This window comes from Mustela erminea, chromosome 14 (assembly GCF_009829155.1).
Source record: "Mustela erminea isolate mMusErm1 chromosome 14, mMusErm1.Pri, whole genome shotgun sequence".
Taxonomy (NCBI): domain Eukaryota; kingdom Metazoa; phylum Chordata; class Mammalia; order Carnivora; family Mustelidae; genus Mustela; species Mustela erminea.
Window position 1 is genome coordinate 43,354,032 of NC_045627.1, and position 22,566 is coordinate 43,376,597.

The 22,566-nt window shown below is 47.8% G+C and overlaps 1 protein-coding gene across 1 annotated transcript in view; it reads right to left on the reverse strand.

The window, feature by feature from the left end:
* Nucleotides 1-241: 241 nt before the first annotated feature.
* The window catches only part of POLR3A (RNA polymerase III subunit A), a 48,762-nt gene continuing 26,437 nt past the window's right edge, over nt 242-22,566 (reverse strand). The window contains exons 16-31 of the mRNA XM_032311834.1: nt 21,884-22,056; nt 20,000-20,111; nt 19,085-19,203; nt 17,585-17,722; nt 15,404-15,574; nt 14,358-14,471; nt 9,224-9,310; nt 9,053-9,135; nt 8,315-8,485; nt 7,226-7,319; nt 6,944-7,036; nt 5,735-5,899; nt 5,094-5,258; nt 4,744-4,875; nt 2,499-2,631; nt 242-835 (exon numbers count right to left, since the gene is read on the reverse strand). Of these exons, the coding sequence (XP_032167725.1) occupies nt 687-835; nt 2,499-2,631; nt 4,744-4,875; nt 5,094-5,258; nt 5,735-5,899; nt 6,944-7,036; nt 7,226-7,319; nt 8,315-8,485; nt 9,053-9,135; nt 9,224-9,310; nt 14,358-14,471; nt 15,404-15,574; nt 17,585-17,722; nt 19,085-19,203; nt 20,000-20,111; nt 21,884-22,056 (2,099 nt within the window). The 3' untranslated portion in view covers nt 242-686. The remainder of the gene's footprint in view (nt 836-2,498; nt 2,632-4,743; nt 4,876-5,093; nt 5,259-5,734; nt 5,900-6,943; nt 7,037-7,225; nt 7,320-8,314; nt 8,486-9,052; nt 9,136-9,223; nt 9,311-14,357; nt 14,472-15,403; nt 15,575-17,584; nt 17,723-19,084; nt 19,204-19,999; nt 20,112-21,883; nt 22,057-22,566) is intronic.

Sequence of the window (22,566 nt, forward strand, 5' to 3'; positions counted from 1 at the left end):
TGTCAAATAAATAAAGTCTTTAAAACAAAAACAAAAACAAAACAATGGGGTGGCCAGAGGCCTCTGTGGAAGATGTTTCAGAGCAGCTTGGGCCTCATGACGGTTTTAGCTCAGTTACAAATCCTAGGCAGTCCCATCTGCTTAACCAGTTTTTCCGGTGATACTTCAATGCTGGCTTTCTTGGTTTCTATAGCCTCTTGCTTTCAAATTTCAAAAGTAAAGCCAAAATAACTCCAAACTCTTCAAATTGAATAAATAAATAATAGTGATAATATTTACATGAGTAGGCCATGTTGAGAGATTCAAGCATGACCAACAACAGAAAAACCAGAACAGGCCCTGGTCTCAGACCTTACAGCTGGCTCTGGATCATGGTGGGATACTCCTGAAAGCCGACGGTTGGAAGGATGAGCTGAGAATGAGCAAAGATGCCTGGCTGGGGCCTCCTGGTGAGGCTAGGGTTTCAAACAGACAAACCTCAGTTCTCCTAACCAGGCACTGTGGTGTGATGAGGGACCTGGGTGAGCTGCTCCTGGGGACGTAGAGGCCTTCTCTGCGTGACGGCATTGGGGGTGATATCAGGGACTGTCCCAGAGAGCACAATCTCTCTGGGTCACCTGCCAGTCTCGACTCCTTTCCAGACAGGACAAGGAGCCGAGGTCAGGAATGGTCTCCTCTTCCCTGAACTATGTGACAAGGGGGATGTGGAATTCGTTTGTGTCGAAGATCAAGGGTCTCCTGGGAGGGCTTGGGTCCCTGTCAGCCTTGTGTAGCAGCTTGAAGAGCCCAGTTCCGATGTTCATGGGGATCCCCATGATGATGCATTCAGACACTCCTGAAATCAAACAGACAGGGCATTAGATGGCTTTTCACCACACAGGTGGGCTCCCAGCTCTCCTCTCCGTCTGGGCCGCAGCTGCTCTGTAGGAGCAGAACCCTGACTTTGCCACCCAATGTTTCCTCAGTTTAGGGCCTAGAAGAAAAGCAAACAGGCTGACGGTAAAGACAAGTGCCTGTGGAAACAGCAGGAGAAACTTGTTCCCTATGCTCAGGGGTCAAGGCTGGGTCAAGCTTAACAGCTTACCAGCACCCCTGTGCTTTGGAAACCCACAGCCCTAATGGGAGACACTTGGAAGGCAAGGCCCCTGCAGAGACAGGAGGAAGGCAATGGAGCAGATTCTTTCTCCGAACTCCAGTCCAGCTTTGGCTCAGACTTCTGGTTCTGTAACAAGCAAGTGCTTGCCTACTCTATTCCAGGCTTTGTGCTATTAGGAGACCAGAGAGACAAACTGCCAAGCTAAAGACCAACGTGGACTGAGGGCTGACTCTTAGTTAACAACAATGTAAAGGGCGAGGAAGGGAAAGATTTCACAGTGCAGGGTGGGGTGACCGTGCCAGGCCACCATCAAGGTGGCAGTGTGTGGGGCTGTAAGGCTCAGCACCCCAATGGTAGGGTCAAAGCGCTGGCCATTAATTCCACTGTCAAGCACACTCACTCTTACTTTGGCCTTGGCCTTGTCCTGTTCTTCTGCCCCAATCTCTTCTCCCTTTTTCTTTCCTCTGACTTATCTTAAAAAATGATATAGTAATTTTTCTTTTCCTCTGTCTGCAACCTGTGTCCCTTTTGAAAAGAGAAGAGTTAATCTTAGGAACAAAGCAGCAGCCTGTCCCTGCCCGAGACCTCACCTGGCCAGCACCTGTTCGGCAAATCCATGTAAGACTGGGAGAGGAGACAGGAAATGGCCATGAGGAAGCCAACCTCTGGTGATAAGGATGGCAGCCAGGCTGAGAATCCCTGCTTGAGCCCGATGAGTATGTGACCTTGGCCTAGCTACTGAGCCCCCTGCGGACTCCCTTCTTCGACATGTGGTGCGGGAGCCAGGGAAGAGCCAGCCGGGCAGCAGGTAGATGGTGACAGCTCTGCTAAGGCCCTTCTCTCCCAGGACGCCATCAGAGATGCACTGGGTGCTGTGGGGAGGCGGCCAGTGCAGGGCGAGACTCGTGAGCCAGTAAGCTAGTTCCCTGTGCGACTGGTGCAAAGGTTTAATACCTGTCCCTATAGATGTGCTGTGCTCAGTGCATGCAAGGTGCTGGGCTGGCAGCTCTCCTTCTCCAGAGGTCATGACAGCAGGGCCACCAGACGCTGCTCCCTCCTGTCAGCTCTGGCACCATACAGGAGGAGCAGGATCATACTGGCCCAACGCATCTCTAAGGTCTAGAACACTCACTGGTGCCCAGGTTGATCTTTTCTTCTTTGCCCCAAAAAGCTGTCTGTACTGACAGAGAAGCCTTCTAACAGATGAAGGGGGATACAGGGAGCCACAGCCAGGATGTGAAGATAAAAGATATCATTTCCAATTCTGTGATCTGTGACTTTATGCCTAAAAAATAAACGCTCTGCCTACTCAGTTTCCTCGCCTCCTGGGAATCCTCAGCCACAGTCTCAGCTATAAACCACAAAGGCCCTCTGATGAAAGTCTTAGAAACACCAAACCTACCACACACGGAGTCCTTCTGCCCGAAGTAGGCAGCATCGAAGAGATGGTCAGCTGTCTTTTCAAAGGAGGCCAGCATCAGCACACTTTCTTTCATCTTGGCCAGGCCAAACCTCGTAATGCCCAGGACTTCACCCTGCATTGGGGAAGAAGGAGTCAGGGTGGTACTCACACCACTTACAGAAGGCCACAGCAAACCACACCCTCTGCCTCCCTTCAACATAGTCAGCCCAAATCGGCGAAGCAGCTGTTCAAGTCAGTCTCGGGTCAGGATAGGACCCTCACTGTAATCTGTCCCATTGGCATCCCCTTGAGGGCTAGCAGTCACTGACGACAGGGATCCTTACACTCCCAACTACATGCTGTTGGAACAAACAGTCATGAACTGAGAGCTAGAATTCAAAATCCAACTTTTTTTTTTTTTTTTTAAAGATTATTTATTTATTTATTTGACAGAGAGAAATTACAAGTACACTGAGAGGCAGGCAGAGAGAGAGAGAAGGAAGCAGGCTCCTTGCTGAGCAGAGAGCCCGATGCGGGACTCGATCCCAGGACCCTGAGATCATGACCTGAGCCGAAGGCAGCGGCTTAACCCACTGAGCCACCCAGGTGCCCCCAAAATCCAACTTTTAAAAAAGAGTACTTCTAGGACGCCTGGGTGGCTCAGTTGGTTAAGCAGCTGCCTTCGGCTCAGGTCATGATCCCAGGGTCCTGGGATCGAGTCCCACATCGGGCTCCTTGCTCGGCGGGGACCCTGCTTCTCCCTCTGCCTCTGCCTGCCTGTCTGCCTATGCTTGCTCGCTCTCTCTCCCTCTGTCTCTGACAAATAAATAAATAAAATCTTTAAAAAAAAAAAAAAAAAAAAAGAGTACTTCTGAAGATGTTTATTATGGCTCAAAGAATTCCAAACTCAAATAATTTAAAAGCCTCACAGTAGGGAAAGAGTTAAGTAAATTTAGGTGCTTTCGTTCAAGCAAACGCTGCACCATCATTAAAAAAGTATATTTATGGGGCACTTGGGTGGCTCAGTTGTTAAGCGTCTGCCTTTAGCTCAGGTCATGGGACCGAGCACCGCACTGGGCTCCCTGCTCAGCGGGAAGCCTGCTTCTCCCTCTCCCACTCCCCCTGCTTCTGTTCCCTCTCTCGCTATGTCTCTGTCAAAAAAATAAATAAAATCTTTTAAAAAAAAAAAGTATACTTATGGGGCCCCTGGGTGGCTCAGATGGTTGGGTGTCTGCCTTTATTATTCACTTATTTATTTTTAAGGAATTTAAAAAAAAAAAAAAAAGATTTTATTTATTTATTTGGCAGGCAGAGAGAGGGGAAGGGAAGCAGGCTCCCTGCTGAGCAGAGAGCCGGATTCAGGGCTTGATTAAGGCAGAGGCTTTAACCCATTGAGCCACCCAGGCGCCCCTGGGTGTCTGCCTTTAGCTCAGGTCACAATCTCCATCCAGTTCCTGGGATGGAGCCCCACATCGGGCTCCCTGCTCAGTGGGGACTCTGCGTCTCCCTCTCCCTCTGCCTCTCTCCGTGCTTGTGCTCTCTCAGATGAATAAATAAAATCTTAAAAAAAAAGTATATTTATAAAAACTATGTGACATGGAAAATAGGCAAAAAGTTACATGAAATAAGAGAAAACCCATAAGCCCACTATTCACTGCAAGTACATAACACAGTATGTGCAGAGAGAATAAGACCAGGAGGCAAGACTTAAAAGTGACAGCCTTTACTACAGGGAGGAGGAAACAGGTCATTTCTCTATCTGCTCTGTCATCAGGGACAGGTTCCATGAAAACCTTATGGCACTGCTACGGGACATGCATACTACTATGGGGAATGGATATGTTTTGTAGAAAAAGAGAAAGAAAATGACCAACCTCATTTCCCACCTAGCCTCCCCTTCAGATCATGGTAACTTATCCTTTACCTGAAAATGGCTACAGAAATGTGAGGAATGGGTTCAATAGGAAATAAACACCTTGGTTTGCCATGGAAATCCCTGGGCTTTTGGCAATGGCTGGTTTTGCTCTAGGATAACATTTCTAATAAGGACAAAAATAGTAATGCCCCACCTCCTGTCACAAGGCTGTAAGTTTCATACCAGAGTTTCACCAGAACACCCAGCCCAACCCCATGCTTTGGTCTTTGAGCAATGGGGACATCCTGTTTTCTTTCTGCGGCGGTCATCACAGCTGCGTGTTCTCCAGGCAGCTGTGAGCCGGCTGGTGTGCCATGCACACCCACAAACCTTATAGGTCATCAGGTCGGAGAGCAGCATCACATGCCTCCTGTCGATGCTCATGCCGTGGTTGACCATCGTGTACTGGATTTCGTTGATGATCGTTGTCCGGGCAGCTTCGATGCCCAGCGTTTTCTCCACCTACAGAGAGCCAGGCTGAGTGCAAGCAGCCTCTTCTGACACGGCGGCCCAAGTCCTCCCCACATCTTCCTCCGCTCAGCGGCTTCCCAGCACACCATAGGCCCTCTGCCAGAAACAGGCTGCTGGGCAATCTTTCGTGCAGACCCAGAAGAAACAGTAGCATTTGTCACACCAGTGTGCTGGGACAACCCTGAGGTGACTCGGGGCATGAATGTTACCTCATAGGTGTTATTGGAGGTGGTGCGGGTACCCTTCACACCGTGGGTGGCCATGACTGCCCGCAGGTTATCACCCTCCACCAGGAGCTTGTATTTCTCCTTTCCGCTTTGCTCGTCGATGTGGATGACAGCTCTGGAAACCTCTGGGATGCCCTGCACCACCACCTGGACTCAGAGACACAGAAGGCTCAAGGCCCAGCGGGGCCGACGGCCGCCCCCCTTCCCCCATCCTGGTAGCCTCTGAAATCACATGGCTGTGAGAACTGGGAACGTCATGCCTGGGTTGTCACCTTGACCAGCCCTGTTTCTCAGTGGGGTTTATCGGGAACATAACAAACCTGAAAGTACCCGGGTGCTGTTAGGGCTTAGGGAGAAAGCACAAGTTCAAGCGGCCGAGCCTCAGTCTACACCAGTTTTACCACAGAACACACAGGAATCTAACAGGTAGAGTTTGTGTGGCTGGGCAAAGGGGGATGTGGCAAGAAAGAAGAAATGGGGACCCCTCTCAGTCTCTGTAGTGACACAGTCCTCAGGTTTCCTGACACCTGGGTATTTGGGCCACAAGTAAACACAGTCTCTCCACCTACAAATGTCCAGGCATTAGGCTGGGTGGAGCCTCCAAGAGGGAACTTCTTTCTCACCTTGGGGAGATCCTCTTTCAGGAACTGCAGCACATAGTACATGGAGCTCTTGCTGTTCTCTCTGGGGGTGACACACACCACAGCCTCGCCATGAACAGCTACGTCACCAGGCTTCACACGGAGCTTGGACATGCAGATGGAATAGCGCACGGTCTCAGCGTTCACCTGCAAGGTGACCAGACACGGCCCGCCCACCCAGGATATTACTAACAGGGTTGGAGGCTTTGATTCCAGTGTTTCTTGGCCTTTTTCCATCACTGCCCCCTGACAAGCCTCATTTTTTCCCCTCTTATTCCTCACTATAAAATCCTAACATGTGACATATTGTATATTTGCTTATGTACCGCATAAGTATGTCTATTTTACTTATAAACAGAGGAGACTTTCTTCACAACCTCCTCTCACCCTAAACCAACTTTCGCCCCGACTGAAAAAGCATGTTGCATTAACAGTAACACACACAGGCTCTGAGGTGGTTCCAGGAGGCAGTGGGCTGGAGAGCAGGACAATTTGTGTTAGTGAAGCCTCCCCTTCACCTGACCTCACCACAACTGCTCACGGGTCACATGCCTGGATGCAACTTAGCCCTAGTTCAAGAGTCACAAGGCACATGGCCAGAGGTAAGCCAGAGAAGTCCCTAGCCTGGAGACCCGACTGCTCAATTCTGGAATCATAGTCTTTGGGCAACACGAACTTGATACTTGAGAGAATGGGCTGAGACACAATGTGGCCAGGAAGACGAAAGTGCCAGAAAGTCACTCAGATTGCATCCCTGCCTCAGCTGCTCTGTGAGAAAGGCTGACAATCTCTCGATCTTTACCTGACCATGAACACCAGTAATACTAAGCCAGACTAGTCCATCCAGCCAAAAACATTGGCAGAGCCAGCCAGGCGCCATGCTGGGGCCCACACATGAGTAAGATACAGGTGGCCCTATATTCCTGCCAGACCCTCTAATATGTGTCACAGCAAACGGCTATCGTGGCCTCACAAAATTCCTGTGTGTCTTTAGGTGGGAATGTGTGCGTGAGGGTCAGGTTCAGAAAGAGAGAATTGGAAGGTACGATAGACTCTTACAGAACAGAAACCCAACAAAGCCTCGCCTCCTCGATGCTTCTCACGCCTGGCTTAGCTCCTGCTCGGTGATCAGTGCCCATCCTGGGACTCACAGAGGATGACCTCCTACCTACATTTAATGACGTGACTCACTTCTAGTCTCAGAAGTCTGATCCGTTCCAGGGAGAGCTTGACGAGGATAAAGCAATCATCCGGAAGAAACACTTCTTCAATATACTCTGAAATCTGTCGTGTCAGAAGATCAGAACATTACACGGTCACTCTCCCTCTTTAAAGAGCATACGCTGTTGATTTTGAGGGACCCAGGACAGAATGGCCCCACTGATTAGAAGGCCCACCACAACCAGAGTTTACATGTGCGTGCTTGCCACACTGCTGCTCCAAGTGCTCTTGTCACCAAGACGGATTTCTTACCTCTCCCAAGAGGGTTTTCTCGATTCTGCCCTTCACGAGGCGAGCGTAGTCTGCGTCATCATCCTTATCCAGCTGTGCTGTGATGATCGGGGTACTGAGAGAAGGCAGGGGTAGCCGTTACAGCCCAGGAAGGAGCCCATGGGGAGGCCGAGACACTATAGGAATCCTAGTGCTAAAACCAGCTACAATTTCTGAAGCACTCACTGGAGGCTTCACATTCTTATCCAGACTTTCTCTGTTTAGAACTCACATGCAACCGACTCCATCAGTGAATGAGGCGGTTTTCGGAACATTCTTCCTGACCAAGTGAACCGACCTCTTCCTCTCTGGTCCTAGCAGGTAGTTATTTCAATTCTGTACTGACACTTCATGCTCGTGTATCAGAGCTTCTGCCACCCCTCTGTCCAATCCTATCACCCCCTTTCCAGGTTGACACCTGCCAATCACTCGCTTGAGCTTCTGCCCTCCCTGTCCTGGCTGGTGTCCCCTGGCCATGCACTCCTGGGAGACCAGAGCAATCAGAGCGGCAGTAGAGCTCCTGCCACCCTGGACGCCCACCAGTGCTGCTCTAGAACGCAGTGTCGTGTTCCCTCATTGGATGCTATCTGTCATCACTCTGGAGGATTCAGATCACAGGTGAACCATCATGAGGTCACAGAATGCACTGTTAACGTAGTTCTATCTTTTCTGGTCTCACATGACCTATAAATCCTACCACGAAATCATTAGGGAGTCAAAGACTGTGGCCACAGCTCAAGTGACAAACTCACCAGTCAAGCTTAGGCTGGGAATAACATCTGAAATTTAAACTGACACAGACATACTGATACAGTCTTTCCAGTCATTCTTTTTTTTTTTTTTAATGTTTCTTTCTTTCATGTGACTTGTGGCCACAAAGAATGACTGCCTCATTTGTGAACTATACCCAGTTTCCACTTATCTTTTCTCAATGGGGTTTTTAAATAATCTGGATCTGATGAAGGCAAGCATGCCACCAGAGCTGACAATACCGCCCACTAGACTACCAGCCGTAGTTAGAGAAGCACATGACAGGCAGCAGGAGAACAGAAGGGAGGTGGAGGGAAGCACCTGATAGCCTTGGAAGCATTGATGATCTCTTTGATCCGGGGCACACCGAGAGTAATGTTCATGGAGGCCACGCCCGCAAAGTGGAAAGTCTTCAGGGTCATCTGGGTGCCTGGCTCACCAATGCTCTGGGCACACAGCGCGCCCACCGCAGAACCTGGCTCCATCTGCGCCCTAGAAGGTAAGGGCATGGAAGAAGAGTCCAGCAAAACTGTTGGGAAGAGGCTTCTGATTATCTCTTTTCAACAGAAAAAAAATGCAGGTGTTGTCTGGGTCAGGAGGGAATATGCTATGAGCCAAGCCATGCTTTGACGGGAAGAACCAGGCATGGATCAGCCAGAGGTGTAGACAGGGGGGGCGGGTGGGGGTGCCACAGTCCAAGGGGCCCAATAATTGACGTGAACGCTGTGTGGCTACTTGTGGTCCGCTTGCAGTGACTGGGCCCAAACATCGACAGCCTGGAGAAGATCCAAGAGCTCTGCTAACAAACGGTGCCAACAGTAGACAGTGTAGCTGGCACCCACAAAGCATACTGGGAGTGACTCCATGGGGTAAAGACACTCAGAAATGCCTTTGCAATTATTTCCGCATCTTGGAACATCCAGCCTGCCTCCCCACTGGAACCCCAAAGAAGAGGTAATGGAACCTGCTCGCATGCTGGCACTGGAAATGCAGTGGGCAACAGGAAGGACAGGAGCCCCATGCGCCTGCCCCACAGTCTAGGCAAATTAGCATCTGTACCTCATGTACTTGTCCCTACAGGTCTCCAGGAACTTTTCGATTTGGGTGGGAGTGATCCGGTCCAACTGGTACAACACACGGGGCTGGAGGGACAGAAACCAAGTGAGGGGTCAGGCTGCAGGACCCGAGCCCATGAAGGCACCAGAGCCCGTTGGGGAAGCCGAGCACTACCTCTGTGGTACCATTGTCGTTGATGCCATATTTATCTCTGGTCTTCTTGATCTTCTCGGAAACGCCTTTGACGAAATTTTTTATTTCCTGAAAGATTACATAGCAAACATCAGTTGTGCATCTGTGGGGATTTGGATGGCAGTTTGTTTTATAAACTTCGGCAGTGTGATGAGCCCACCAGCCTCACGATGGTTCACGACACCCTCTCTGCCCTTTCCACGCAGCCACCTGCACAGCCAGTGGGAGCCACGGCAGGAGAGGCTGACACAGCCACCTCCCCTCTGGGCATACCTGTTGTCTGTATCCTCCCATCCTCCCATCCTCCCAGCTTAGAACGTTTAGAACTTATAAACCCGCAGTTTCTAAACAGGCTTATTTTTGAGGCTTTCTTCAGAAGTTACTGTCAACTGAAGCACCAGCTAAGGCATAGCCTTGTAGATGCCATACACATTTCAAACACATGGTTTCGGCTTGCCTTCATTTCAAAGACACTCCCGAATCCCTACTTCTCTTTCTTTCTCTGACCCTCGCCTCTGCATCACCGCCACCCCCAGTCTTACTTGCCCTTCCCAACAATCAGGACTTGGTAAGGATTCTGGGAAACCAGGCTGGGAATTGAACATCGGGGTGTCTGTGGTCCCCTCTGCATTGCAGAGTAGCACTCTAGCTCCCAGATGGGGACTATATGGAGCAAGGAAGGTGACAAGGACATCATGTGGAGGAAGCACAGGACAGGGCTAGATGCCACAGACCTACATTTTCTCGTAATCACTCAAGCTGTAAAACTTATCTGTTTTGTAATTTGTGGTGTATCTCTGACACAGACAAGCCCTGCAGTCACCCCTAGAGCCAGGATCTAGAACCAGGATTGGCCAGCACTCAAGGAGAACTTATGGAGGAGGTAATGAATGGGCTTTAGAGAGCTACGCCCATCAAAGCCTTGCTCCCAGGGCCTCATGCATCAAGCACTGTGGGACCAACTCTAAGAATACTTCCCAGGTGAGTGGATGGCACATGCCATGCAGTGACAGCAATCTTCCAGAGGCTGCTGTGACACAGGCCTGGGGGCTGGCCATCAGCCACTCTAGTTTGATCCAGGGATGTCTTTTGAGAATATGGGAAAGAGTGGCTAGACTCCACTTCGCCTTAGTAGCCCCCCTGGAAATGTATTTTCCCTCATTGAGTTTGGACAAATAACAGTGGCAGTGAGCTTAACTGTTTCTCTTGAATGTCAGTGCTCTGTGTGGCTGGCTGAGGGCAGATCCAAACATGTAGGCAGTCCAAGGGTGAAGGGAATACCGTCATGGCTGCAAAGCTTTAGGAAGTCTTATTTCTTGATTCTAAGGCAGGCTGAGGGACCACAAGGAGAAGACCAACATAACCCCCTATCCAAAGTCTACTCCATCTATATCACATAGCTGAAAATACCTGTTTTGTGTGAAATAAATATTTTAAAGCAGATGGAACCAGCAGCCTACTCTTGGAAAAAAAAAACCCTACGGGTATTCACGCAGAGCTTAAAACTTACCAGAACCCAGTTCTACCTTAACCTTGCAATAATAAGTCTCCTTAGCCTCCCATAGACCACCTGTGGGAGGTGAGTAACAATCCTAGTTACTATGTTTCCTGAAAGCAAAAACCCTAATTCTTAATGTTTGTATTTTAAGTAGCCTTAACTTTTAATATACAAATGTTCCAAGGCTCATGGGCAGTTCCCAGCCAGCTGCTGCCTGGCAAGGTGAGCCGTCCCCGTGAGGTGGCATTGCATCAACCCCATCACTCTAGAGCGGAGGGCACCGATAGGCTCAGGGAGGTCACAGGCTTGGCCAAGGTGGCAGGCGTCTCCCTGAAGCCAGATGCTTTCTCTGAAATCTGCTCTTGGGACAGGGGGTTCTGCAATGTCATCCTTGCCCACTGGCGATTTCTGTTTCCTTGAAGCTCAGCTAACCAAAGGGCTGCTTGAGGTCCATCATATTCTATCCCTTGCTCATGAACGTAGCTTTCTTGTGATGACTGCACTTATGGGCCAACTCTCTTCCTTCTCCTTGAGAAAGTGTGGAATATGTGAGGGGTACTGTGCCTTTCCACTGTCATTCCATACAGGAAAGGACTTTTATTAATTTACAAGATCTTAAAAGTTTTCAAGAAACTCTCTTTAAAAAAAAAGCTCTCCGGGTTTACTTACTGATTGTGAGATGGAGACCACACTTTGAGGTAGTCAGTGACTGCAAACCAGAGGGGGGAATCTAGACTGCAGGGGGCAGTGAGACAATCATTCCTGTACGGCTCTGCTCAACACAGGCACTCTTAGCTGCTGCTGCCTCATCTTCCCTTTGCATCATTCAGTGCAGAGCCTCTCTGGCATTGGTGATTTCCTCCCCCAGCCTACACATCTAGCTGTGGCTGTGTTCTTTAGGGCAAGTTGCTGATCGGCAGCTGGTCAAGGCTGCCCCACTGCTGACCTAGTAAAACCACAGCGGGAGTCGAAGGCTCAGCAGACCCAGGGCATTTTCATCTGAGGAACTCTGCATACACGAGTAAAAGAACACGCACCAAAAACCATTCCTCAGCTTAGGGGAACTGGTAGGGGAACTGGAAAGGAGGTCTTTCAGCTACCACCCAAATGGACATGCTTCCAGTGGCTTTGCTGAAAGGAACAATTTTCCTTACACAAAAGTTAGGGTGGATTTTCTCAAAGTTAGGCTTAAAAAAAAAAAAAAAAAGCTCACTTTGTAGAAATGAAAACTGAAATAAGCTACTAAGAGTTCAGCTGAATCGATCCATGCATACTAAAAGGGACTCACAACATGACAACTGGCAGGCAATTAATCACACGGTTAACCAGCAGTTACGTTCTCACACTCACTCCACAGCACATCTGCGAGCACAGGCAGTGGCCTCTGGCGGGCCTCAGCTCCGGCACAGGCTGGGGCTGGAGAACACATGAGGGGGTCAGACACATCTGTTCTGGCCCATGATTTTGGACCTGAGTTCATTAGGTGGTAAGCCCCTAGAGGGTATAGACACATTTAGTCATCTTTTGAGGCGCGTGACACGTATTGAGGGCTAGAAGGAGTGCTCGCTGAGGAAGCACACACTGCGGGTCAGGGGGTGGGCACCCGTTAAACCCTGTCAAAGGCAAGAAGGGAGCCAGAGTGATGGAAAGGGAAGCCATGTGTGCCAGAAGTGAGGCAGAAGCCTGTCGAGTCTGGGGCTGGCCGACAGCCGCACTGCTGCAGACTTCACCCCTAATGCTCAGCATTCCCAGCATGCTCAGTGCAGTACCTCGTTATATTTCTCATAGCCTGTCTCAGTTAAGGTCTTTGAGGATAAACAGAAAAGTAAGTAAGTGAACATAATCATATATAAAAACAAAATCACAATTCTAATGTGTTAAAAAAGAAGAGTAAGGGCGCCTGGGTGGCTCAGTGGGTTAAGCCTCTGCCTTCAGCTCAGGTCATGATCTCAGGGTCCTGGGGTCAAGCCCCATGTCAGGCTCTGCTCGGCAGGGAGCCTGCTTCCCCGCCCCCCACGCCTGCCTCTCTGCCTACTTGAGCTCTTTCTCTGTGTGTCAAATAGATAAATAAAATCCTAAAAAACCAAAAAGGTAAGAAGACAAAACAAAAGGCACTCAGCCCAGCCATACTCTGGATTTTAAACTTACTAAAATCTGGAAGAGTCTCTTTTTCCCACCTTAACATATAAAAGAGTCAATATATAAAAAGAGTCAAGAGCTTCCTTACCTAAAACATTTAAGTTTCGTTTTACTGCTGTCATTTCTGACATACTGAAAGGGATAGATATTCCAGACAATCCTGTGCTGCATTTGAGTCACCAGTCGGTACACAAAGGTAACTATTTACTGGTTTTTGTACCCCTTTGCTTTTGATTGTAACCATCATTATAAACAGGAAGGAGCTGCCTGAGCAGGTCAGTGAAATTAAAAAAACAAAAAAACCAACAAACTAAAAAACCGTAAGAGAGGGGCGTCTGGGTGGCTCAGTGGCTTAAGCCTCTGCCTTTGGCTCAGGTCATGATCTCAGGGTCCTGAGATGGAGCCCCGCATCAGGATCTGCTTAGCAGGGGGCCAGCTTCCCTCCTCTCTGTCTACTTGTGATCTCTCTCTCTGTGTCAAATAAATAAATAAATAAATAATATTCAAACAAACAAACAAACAAAAAACGTTAAGAGGCTATCACGGTAACAGTTCCCTGGAAGAAGGAGGCTGGCTAACTCAATAAACTTCGTATTCACACTATGGTAACAGGAAGAGCAATTTAAAACATCACCACTAGGGGCGCTTGGTCAGCTCAGTGGGTAGGGCAGGTGACTCTGGGTTCCAGGCCTGCATTGGTGTGGAGATAACTTACAAATTAAATCTTTATTTATTTATTCACTCATTCAACAGACAGAGATCACAAGTAGGCAGAAAGGCAGGCAGAGAGAGGGGAAGGGAAGCAGGCTCCCCACCGAGCAGAGAGCCCGATGCGGGGCTCGATCTCAGGTACCCGGGATCATGACCTGAGCTGAAGGCAGAGGCTTTAACCCACTGAGCCACTGAGGCACCCCACAAATTAAATCTTTGAAAAAGAAAAAGTAAACACACCACTAGGAAAAAATCACTAGGGATTCACAACGACTGTGAAAAGAGCTGGTCCCTCCAGATGGGGAAGTAAATAAAGGGGTTGACAGGACAAGGTTAAAAAATAATGAGTTCTAAAGGAGTATTTTTCTAGCAGGGTATGTATGACCCATACACTAAGGTCATGACATAAATTCTTTATATGTTGGCTGGTGAAATTTTGCCTGGATCAATCCTGAATTTTTTTTTTTTTAAATAAAATATTTATTTGACAGAAAGATAGCACAAACAGGTAGAGCAGCAGGCAGAGGGAGAGGGAGAAGCAGGCTTCCTGCTGAGCAGGGTGCCTGATGTGGGGCTCAATTCCAGGACCCTGGGATCATGACCTGAGACAAAGGCCGACGGTTAATTGATTGAGTCATGCAGGCACCCCAATCCTGAAATTTTTAACAAAGAAATACTCTTAATGTCCTCCTCCCCAACCTGTGCCAACCATCTCTTGGTGATGGCCACAGTGCTCCCCTGCCACAACCCCCTGGGAGCAGAACTCACCTGCAGAAAGCTGTCCTGGCAGCAGAGGAACTCAGTCTTCTTCATGATTGATTCAGTGGTCAGGACCAGTTCATTTTTACTTAGTGCAGGCTCACTCTGACACGGGAAGACTGCCTCGAGTATCGAAAGGAGATAGTGTGATGTGTATGGGGGTGACCAAGGGTGGGGGGCAATATTAAGAGAAAGAATTTATAAGAGACAAAATGACTACTCTCAGCACGAACTTTTACCAACCTATGATTTTTTTTTCCTTTCAAAACGTATTTTATATCCTACCTTTAGTGTGAAGGTCAAGACGATAGCCCCACTCCACCCCACATAAAGACTTAGGGAATAGTGGGCATTGTTCCGTTACTCCTCAATCTTCACCCCATCCCAGATTTGTATTAAAAATATATATTGTTTTAAAAAAACCCAAACACTTCAGAAGTGAAAAATCCCATCCCTAAGCTTGTGGGATTTCCCCAAAGTTTTAATGGTTGCATATTACCCTAATATATGGGTAAATCACTACGTATCTGATCTATACTTTACTGATGGTTGCCTTTACTATAAATGATGCTGGAAACACAGTCTTGGCACATTTACATCATTTCTGTAAGGCAAATTTCTATAAGTGGAACTACCATGTCAAAAGACACTCACATTTAAATTCAGATCACTATTGTCAAACTACCTTCTGAAAAGGTTGTTCTAAATTATACCCCCAGTTAAAATATGGTTTTAGTAAAAATTTAAAGTAAACTTTCTTCTCAACACCCACGGCTTTTAACACTGGAGTGTGACATGCTGCCCTAGACAGAGAGAAACCCAAAGCCCTCTTTTGTGCATTCAACCACTACCAGTGCTAGGCTTTGAAACTGAAAAAATATTTTCCCTTAATATTTGGGAAAATTAAGCAGAGCACACAAGAAGAAAAATACTAACCCGGTAGCTGGGTAGAAGTAACTGAGGCATTAACTGTGTGTGAAACTCCAGAGGACACCTGCATTCTAAGAACACATCCTCAGAAACATTCTAACCCCAGATATAATACTAAATCTTACTTTGATGTTGTCCAGAACTCTTTTGAACTCTAATGGTTCATCTTTTCCCTCCATAGCTGCAGGATCCAAGCCATCTCCCCCGTAAATGAACTGGATAATGTCACCCGTAGAGCTTCGGACAGTTAGATCATACTGTGAGCAAAGATCTTCAAGGGACTTGACAAGCCTTCTCTGAAGGAAAAGAGAGGAAACAAACGCTCAGTTGCTTTCAGAAGACCAGTCACATGTACAGAGGATGGGATCTGCACACTAAGTTTCAAGGTTACTAGTACTTTCACCAGTTAAAACATTTTATCAGAAATCTTTTAGGGGCGCCTGGGTGGCTCAGTGGGTTAAGCTTCTGCCTTCGGCTCAAGTCATGATCTCAGGGTCCTGGGATCGAGCCCTCCATTGGGCTCTCTGCTCAGCAGGGAGCCTGCTTCCCCCTCTCTCTACCTGCCTCTCCGCCTAATTGTGATCTTTCTGCCAAATAAAGAAGATCTTAAAAGAAAAAAAAAAAAAGGAAAATTTTTAAAAAACTGTCTCCTGACACTCAGAACAGCAAGCTCAAAGTGGCCCAACAGCCTGTGCAGGGGGATTTAGAATATGCTCCAACCTCACGCATCCTAGTGTACTTTTGAGTACATGCAATTTAAGCCTCATCACCCCCAAAGGACTCTGCAAACACTAGCTGTTTCCCTAGGCTGTTTTGCCTTCCCTTTCTTTCTCCCTAAAGTATAAATTAATGCAACAGCTTTGCATTTCTAAACACAACTTAATCCAGGACTCCTGTGGACTTTAATATGAATTACAGAGGATCAGGTACAGGCCCTCTTCTGGGACACAGGGGGAAGAAGAGAGAACAGGGACAGCATTGTGTCTGAACCAGCGGGCAGCAGCCATTTCCCAAATCTGCTTAGGGAGAACCTTCCACCAGTGGAGCACTCCAGCTAGCAACACGATGGTGGCTCAGTGAATTAAAAGAGAGCGAAATTTTCCTCCAGGCAACTTCAAAACAAAAATCCCTCATGCCAGAATAAATTTGTTCTAGGTTAACACAGTGCTCTGGGAAAGTCATACTTTCTACTTCAAAAAGGTAAAGTCAGAAAATAAAGTCAAAACACATTGTGGCAAGAGTGGTGAAAAGCATTTCACAGTCTGTTGGGTTTCTGACAAAAGCAGCACACTCCAAAACTGAAGGGCAATTTCCCACCCAAAGATAACGAGAAGGGAAGTAGATGAGATGAGGATACGCACGTGCAGGAGAGCGTCTGGACACAGCTGCCTACTGACGCGAGTCTGATCCCACCCTCAGCCTTGTTTGCTCTGGCGCCCTCAGCCACAACCCTGCTTTATCAGTCCTGCTCTCCCAGCCTGCAAAGGGCTGTGCTTCTCAAACTGGGGTCCACAGCAGGGAGAGAGGGGACACAAAACCACAGCGAGAGCATGGCCCACAACTGGGAGATTTAACTTCATCTGGTGTTATGAGGAAACAAAAATACTGAAAAAATGTAAAAGCAAACAAGATCATAGAGGACAGAATAGAAAATGATAATTAGAGAATGAAAAGAAATCCTGTGCTTGTGGTCTTGTGGAAGAACAAGTCGGGATGTGTTCTCTCTCCTCTGCCATCCAGGGTATTTTTTACCGCGGCTGGAGAAGCGCAGGCATTGCAAAACCCTCTAGTTTCATTCTCCCCACTAAGCCTATTATCCTGGCACTGTGCAAACAATGGAGAAAGAGCCATCCCTCCAAGTGGCCAAGGCCTCTGCCGGCACTGGAGTTAAGTTCTCGGCGTCAGTTAAAATTATCCTAATAACGGGTTACACAAATAGTTGCCATGTGAGAAGCAGAGTCCTCTCAGTGATCGGGAGGTACTATCATCCCCATCTTCATGTATTGGGACACAGAGGCCCAGTGCGGCTCAATGCTGTGTCCCCAGATGCACTTCCAGTATGTTCTCTGCAGAGCTTTGGTGTGTGTGGTTTTGGCCTTATCTAGTTCCCTCGAGGTACACAGGTGAAGGGAACACATTACCTTTTTAGGCTATTTCTATGGCACCTGAATTTCTCAAGTTTTCCTTTTTAATTGTAGGACTCGATAAATTACAGCTCATGTACAAAATATGTAAACACTCAGCAGTCAAAATCCTTGGAACCCTGTAGTGCTCGGCCTCAAATGGCCTACATTTCTTTGAATTACCTGCATGTACCCTGTTTCAGCGGTCTTTACGGCTGTGTCAACGAGACCTTCCCGGCCAGCCATTGTGTGGAAGAAAAACTCAGTTGGAGTCAAACCGGAATAAAAGCTATTAGCCACAAAGCCTTTGGCAGCTGGGAGCTAAAGAGAGGCGGTGGGGGGTTGGGGAGAGAGAAGAAGAATCAGACAAAAAAACCTACAAGGTCCACAATTTAAAAACCCATTCAAATCACAAAATGCCCCACCTTTAGACTATAAATACCCAGTCAGTGCACTCTTATGAAGGGGGAGACTTTATAAGCGCTTTCCTAAAGGAGGAATAACTTGGCATAAACTATCCTTTCCAGAGGCAAGCAAGGGTGATGTCCCAGTCAGGGCTGGTGCTGGTGCCAGTGGCAGGCAAGTGGACCAAGGGAAGTTGGGACACCCCCAGCCTCTCCTCCAAACTCGTCAGTCTCCTTTAGAACTCTGAGCTTGACATGCACAGCAGGCACCATTCCAATGACCACTTGGCTATCTAACTTCTAGTGAATTCTGATCTTGGGCAGAGACCCTAAAATGTTCCTGGGGCTGTTTGGATACAGATAGTACCTATACACCCTTAGGACAGCAGTCCTGTCTCCTCAGGAGGGGCTGGACAGAAATCCTGCAGTCCCATGGGACAGGAACTGCTGGGGCATCTGTGCTTTAATGGGAGTAAGAGCTGTCTCCAAATACAGAATCTGAGTAACCAAATCTACTTTAAGTTCCTCAACTAGATTTAATAGTTGTCTGCCCCTGAGTTCCAGAAAAAACCCAGCACAGATTTGTCTATCTCTACTTATATCAGCGCTCAAACCACAAAGCCAATGAAACCGAGAGGTCATTTAAAAACTGAGCTTGAGGGGCACCTGGGTGGCTCAGTCAGTTAGTATCTGCCTCTTAATTTTGGCTCAGGTTATGATCTCCATTCAGGTCATGATCTCAGGTGTGAGATTGAGCCCTGTGTCAGGCTCTGCGCTGGGGGTAGAGCCTGCTTAAGATTCTCTTTCTCCTGCCGCTCTCCCTCTGCTCACATGCACAAGCACGGGCTCGCTCTCTCTCAAAAATAAATAAACCGAAAAAATGAGTTTGAGAACTCAAGAGGAGAATCTGGAATTTGCCAGCCAATATATCAAATTTTAGTATCACCATACTTTGATGTCAGTGCCCCCCAAATAAGCATAGAGATTGATCACGCATGAGGTAACTTTATATTCTGACTACTGAATGTAGGCTCGATAGGACCCTGAAATCCTCCTCCTTGGAGAGAAAACAGGAGAGGGTGTTGATCTTCCAGTTTTACAGCTTCGAGTCTTACAAGGCTCCTACAGGACTCTGTTGGGGATGAAGAAAGTAGACCCCTGAGCAGCCCTGGCCTCACAACCCCTCCTCTAAGGGCTCCTTGGCTAGTGGCATGTGCCTCTGTTCCTCTCCTGTGCCATCGGTTGCCCTTCAAAGTTCTGCCTGAGCCACTACACTTACCTTTGAGTGCTTTTCAAAGTGAGGCAAGGACCTGTTTTCAAAGCCATCTGGCACTCGAGAGCCACTGATGGCCTGCTGTCCCACACAGGCAATCATCTGTGATATGTTAATGAAAGAACCTGGGAAAACAGGTCAGGAATATAATACTCGTTTACCAAAATCACATTAACTGAAGCATGAGCAGATCTGTGGGATAAAACAGGACCATGACGTACCAGGCTCCCAGTCTAGGGACAGTAAGAGCCAGAAAGAGAATAGTGTAAGATAGAGCCCTCGGTAACAGAACAAAAGCAGAAGGAGGGTGGGCAAAGCTCAGCAGGAAGTTAGCACTTTGGGACTGGAGGAAAGACTTGTAGGTGAGGCTGCAACCGGGCTGAACTGTGGCAGGACACTACAATTTGGACATGAAAAGGATGAGGAGAGGAATTCCAAAGTAAGGGGAAGAGTGGGAAGGAAAGACACAGGAAAGTGGGGGGCATGTATGTGTACCAGGAGCAGGAAGTAGAATACTGAGGGGAAAGGCAGCAAAGCTGGACTTCATTCTGCTAAAAATTTTTAAAGAAATAAAAGCATGGAGTTTTTCAATCTGAGTGCAGTACCATGAAACCTAACACAGGTTCTAAATAACTATGAAATTTGAGTGTTTTGCTATTGCATTAAATATACTAGTTCAGAAAGGTTATATTTTAAAAATAAGATCAAGTTGGCTTAAAGCATCTTTGAGCTCTTAAATCAAGTTCCTCCAGAGGAGTTAAATTACTTCAGTGCAGACAATTCTCTTTCTGTACATGTGATTTAAAAAGCTATCCCCTTATAAACAGAAGGTCTGAAGTTGTGATGCATACATGTGCTGGCACAACCCTGGCCAGCCGACACAGAGAGTACGATGGTCGCGGCAGCCCAAGATGCACTCACCTTTGGAGCCGCATAGAGCCATGGTGAGTGGGCTGTTGCTCTTGTCCAGTTCCCGGAGGCAGGCGCTGCCGGCGTGGTCTCGGATCACAGACAGCTCCTTCAGGATCAGAGCCTGGCAGGTGGGGGAAGACAGGTGAGAGGTGAGTGGGGGCTCTGCCGACTACCAACATTCAATCTGACGTTTAAGGGAATTTGAAAAAATTTAAGCCAGAGGTCGTATTTCCAAGTAAATTTCTGAGCCTTTGAAGACCAGTATGCCTTATCTATAAAGACCCACATCTTCCACAAGGTTCTAAAATCAGTGCTTAAGGTAAAACTGATAAGTAACAAAACCTTGAAAAATCCTTATTTTTAAAATCCTTTAAATGGCCCATAAGGGGGACACCTGGATGGCTCAGTTGGTTAAGCAGCTGCCTTCGGCTTAGGTCGTGATCCCAGTGTCCTGGGATCGAGTCCCACATCAGGCTCCTTGCTCAGCAGGGGGCCTGCTTCTCCCTCTGCCTGCCACTTTGTCTGCCTGTGATCGCTCTCTCTCTCTCTGACAAATAAATAAATAAAATCTTAAAAAAAAAAAATGGCCCATAAGGTAGAATGCGAATGGCCCTGTATATAGAGAGTGGCCTACAGTACAATACGTCTGTATATATTTTACCGTATGCATCCACATCCGCTTAAATAAACATACGAAATATAAGCTAACGTGTAGCATATAGTGAAGGAGAACTGCTTGTACTATTTATAATATTTACTTCTTGTTTTTTACTTTCCAGGCACAAACGTGAATTCCCACAAGTTAAGAGTGTGTGGTAAGGTGTCTCTACAAGAATATTCTAGTCTTTGAACTCAGGCTGTCCTTTATCAATTCACAGTTTAGGGTGCTGAATCAGTGAGGAGTCAGGTTCCATGAAAGCCAAGTGCTGCTGAAGGCCCAAGTTACAAGTCAGTGAGAAACCTGTGTGTCTCTCTCAGGACTCGGTGAGATTAAGAAGGAGCTAATGGTGAATAGGGCCTACAACTCTTCTTTCTTCCTAGTTCACAAAAAATTCCTTCCATCAGAAAATTTCTTACTGTTTATCTGTTCTCGCAAACTTAGGTGAGTTAAAAGCCCTTAGCCAGGGGCTATTGGAGAGGCAGAAGAGAGCCAGGCAAAATCCCGGTGCAGTCAGACTGCTGATACTGGCTGCCTGAGAGAGAATGTAGGGCTCATAGAGGCTGATGGTCGTTCTGATTCTGACACCTGCTGGTCAAGTTCTCAGTTAACCTAGATCCAGAGGGGACAAGGGCAGGAGAAAGGCATGTGACTCTCGGACATGAATTTTCCCTCTTCTGTGTCCAAGTCTCTTTCGAAGTACATCTGTTGCTTTTTATTTTATTTTTTGAAGATTTAATGCTTAAGTAATCTCTACACCCAACGTGGGGCTCAAACCTACAACCCGGAGATCAGGAGTTGTGTGCTCTACCGACTGAGCCAGCCAGGAGTCCCATCAGACCATTCATTTAAAGAGCTATGGTTGCCAGGCTCTATTGGAAAGATGCTAGAAACAGAAAGGGCAGAAGCACTGGAGTACCAGTTACAGCAGGGGTCTAAGTGTGATGCTGGGGCAAGAGCGGCTCCATGTGGTCAGAGTGAGCCGACGGCCTCACCGACGGCCTCACCGACGGCCTCACCGAGGACTGAGACAGCCACAGGGGATATAAAGGATCTAGTCGAGAGAGTGCTCCCCTCATTAAATGAATGAGCACACACCCAAGGAGCAGAGAGCTGACCTGGGGCTAAAGCCACACCGTGCTGACGTCCCTCTCCCCTCTGCTACCAACTCTTCCGGCCCGCAGCACAGGCCCACGCGGACCACGTGGCTAACCCAGCTGAAAAGCCTGACGCACCTCCAGAGTTTCCTCAGCGGTGCAGCCGGGCTGCTGCTGCAGCTTGCCAGTGTTCAGGGCTTCGATGTACTCGTCACATTTTTTATAGCCAGCATTCAGCAACTCATACTTGGCCTTCAGTAGTCCCTGACCAGGTGTGACGTCACCAATCCCAATGGAGAATCCACGGTTGGCTGCAGAACAGTTGGCAGGTGGAGCAAAAAGAGAGGGCCATGAATGGTCGTCAACCTACTACATGGAAACAAGTTTACACCTTCAAAGAAGGCGTCATGATCCAATTAAATAAAAATGTATCACGACAGTCCCTGGCAAGTTACGTAAAAATGACCAAGACTCACTGAATCCTGTCAGAGACCTTACAACCCAGCGGGGGGCAAGTCCTGCCCCAACTAATTACAATATAAAGGAGACCAATATTAAACACTAAAAAGCAGCCAGAGAAAGCCAGCAATGGAAAGTGAGCCTTGTGACTTCTGGTTCTAAGACACCATCTTAGAGAATTTTCTGCCCACACCCCCTTTCCTTCTTCAGAAATCATTCCCAAACACAGAAAAACCCCATCCTCGAGGGAACTATGCCCCTCCAATGACTTAACCTAAGATGCATAGAAATGGGTGGATGAGAGGCACCTGCCTTAGCAGTGTGGGGAAGGGATGCTTAAGAGTGGCTGTGGATATGAGGAC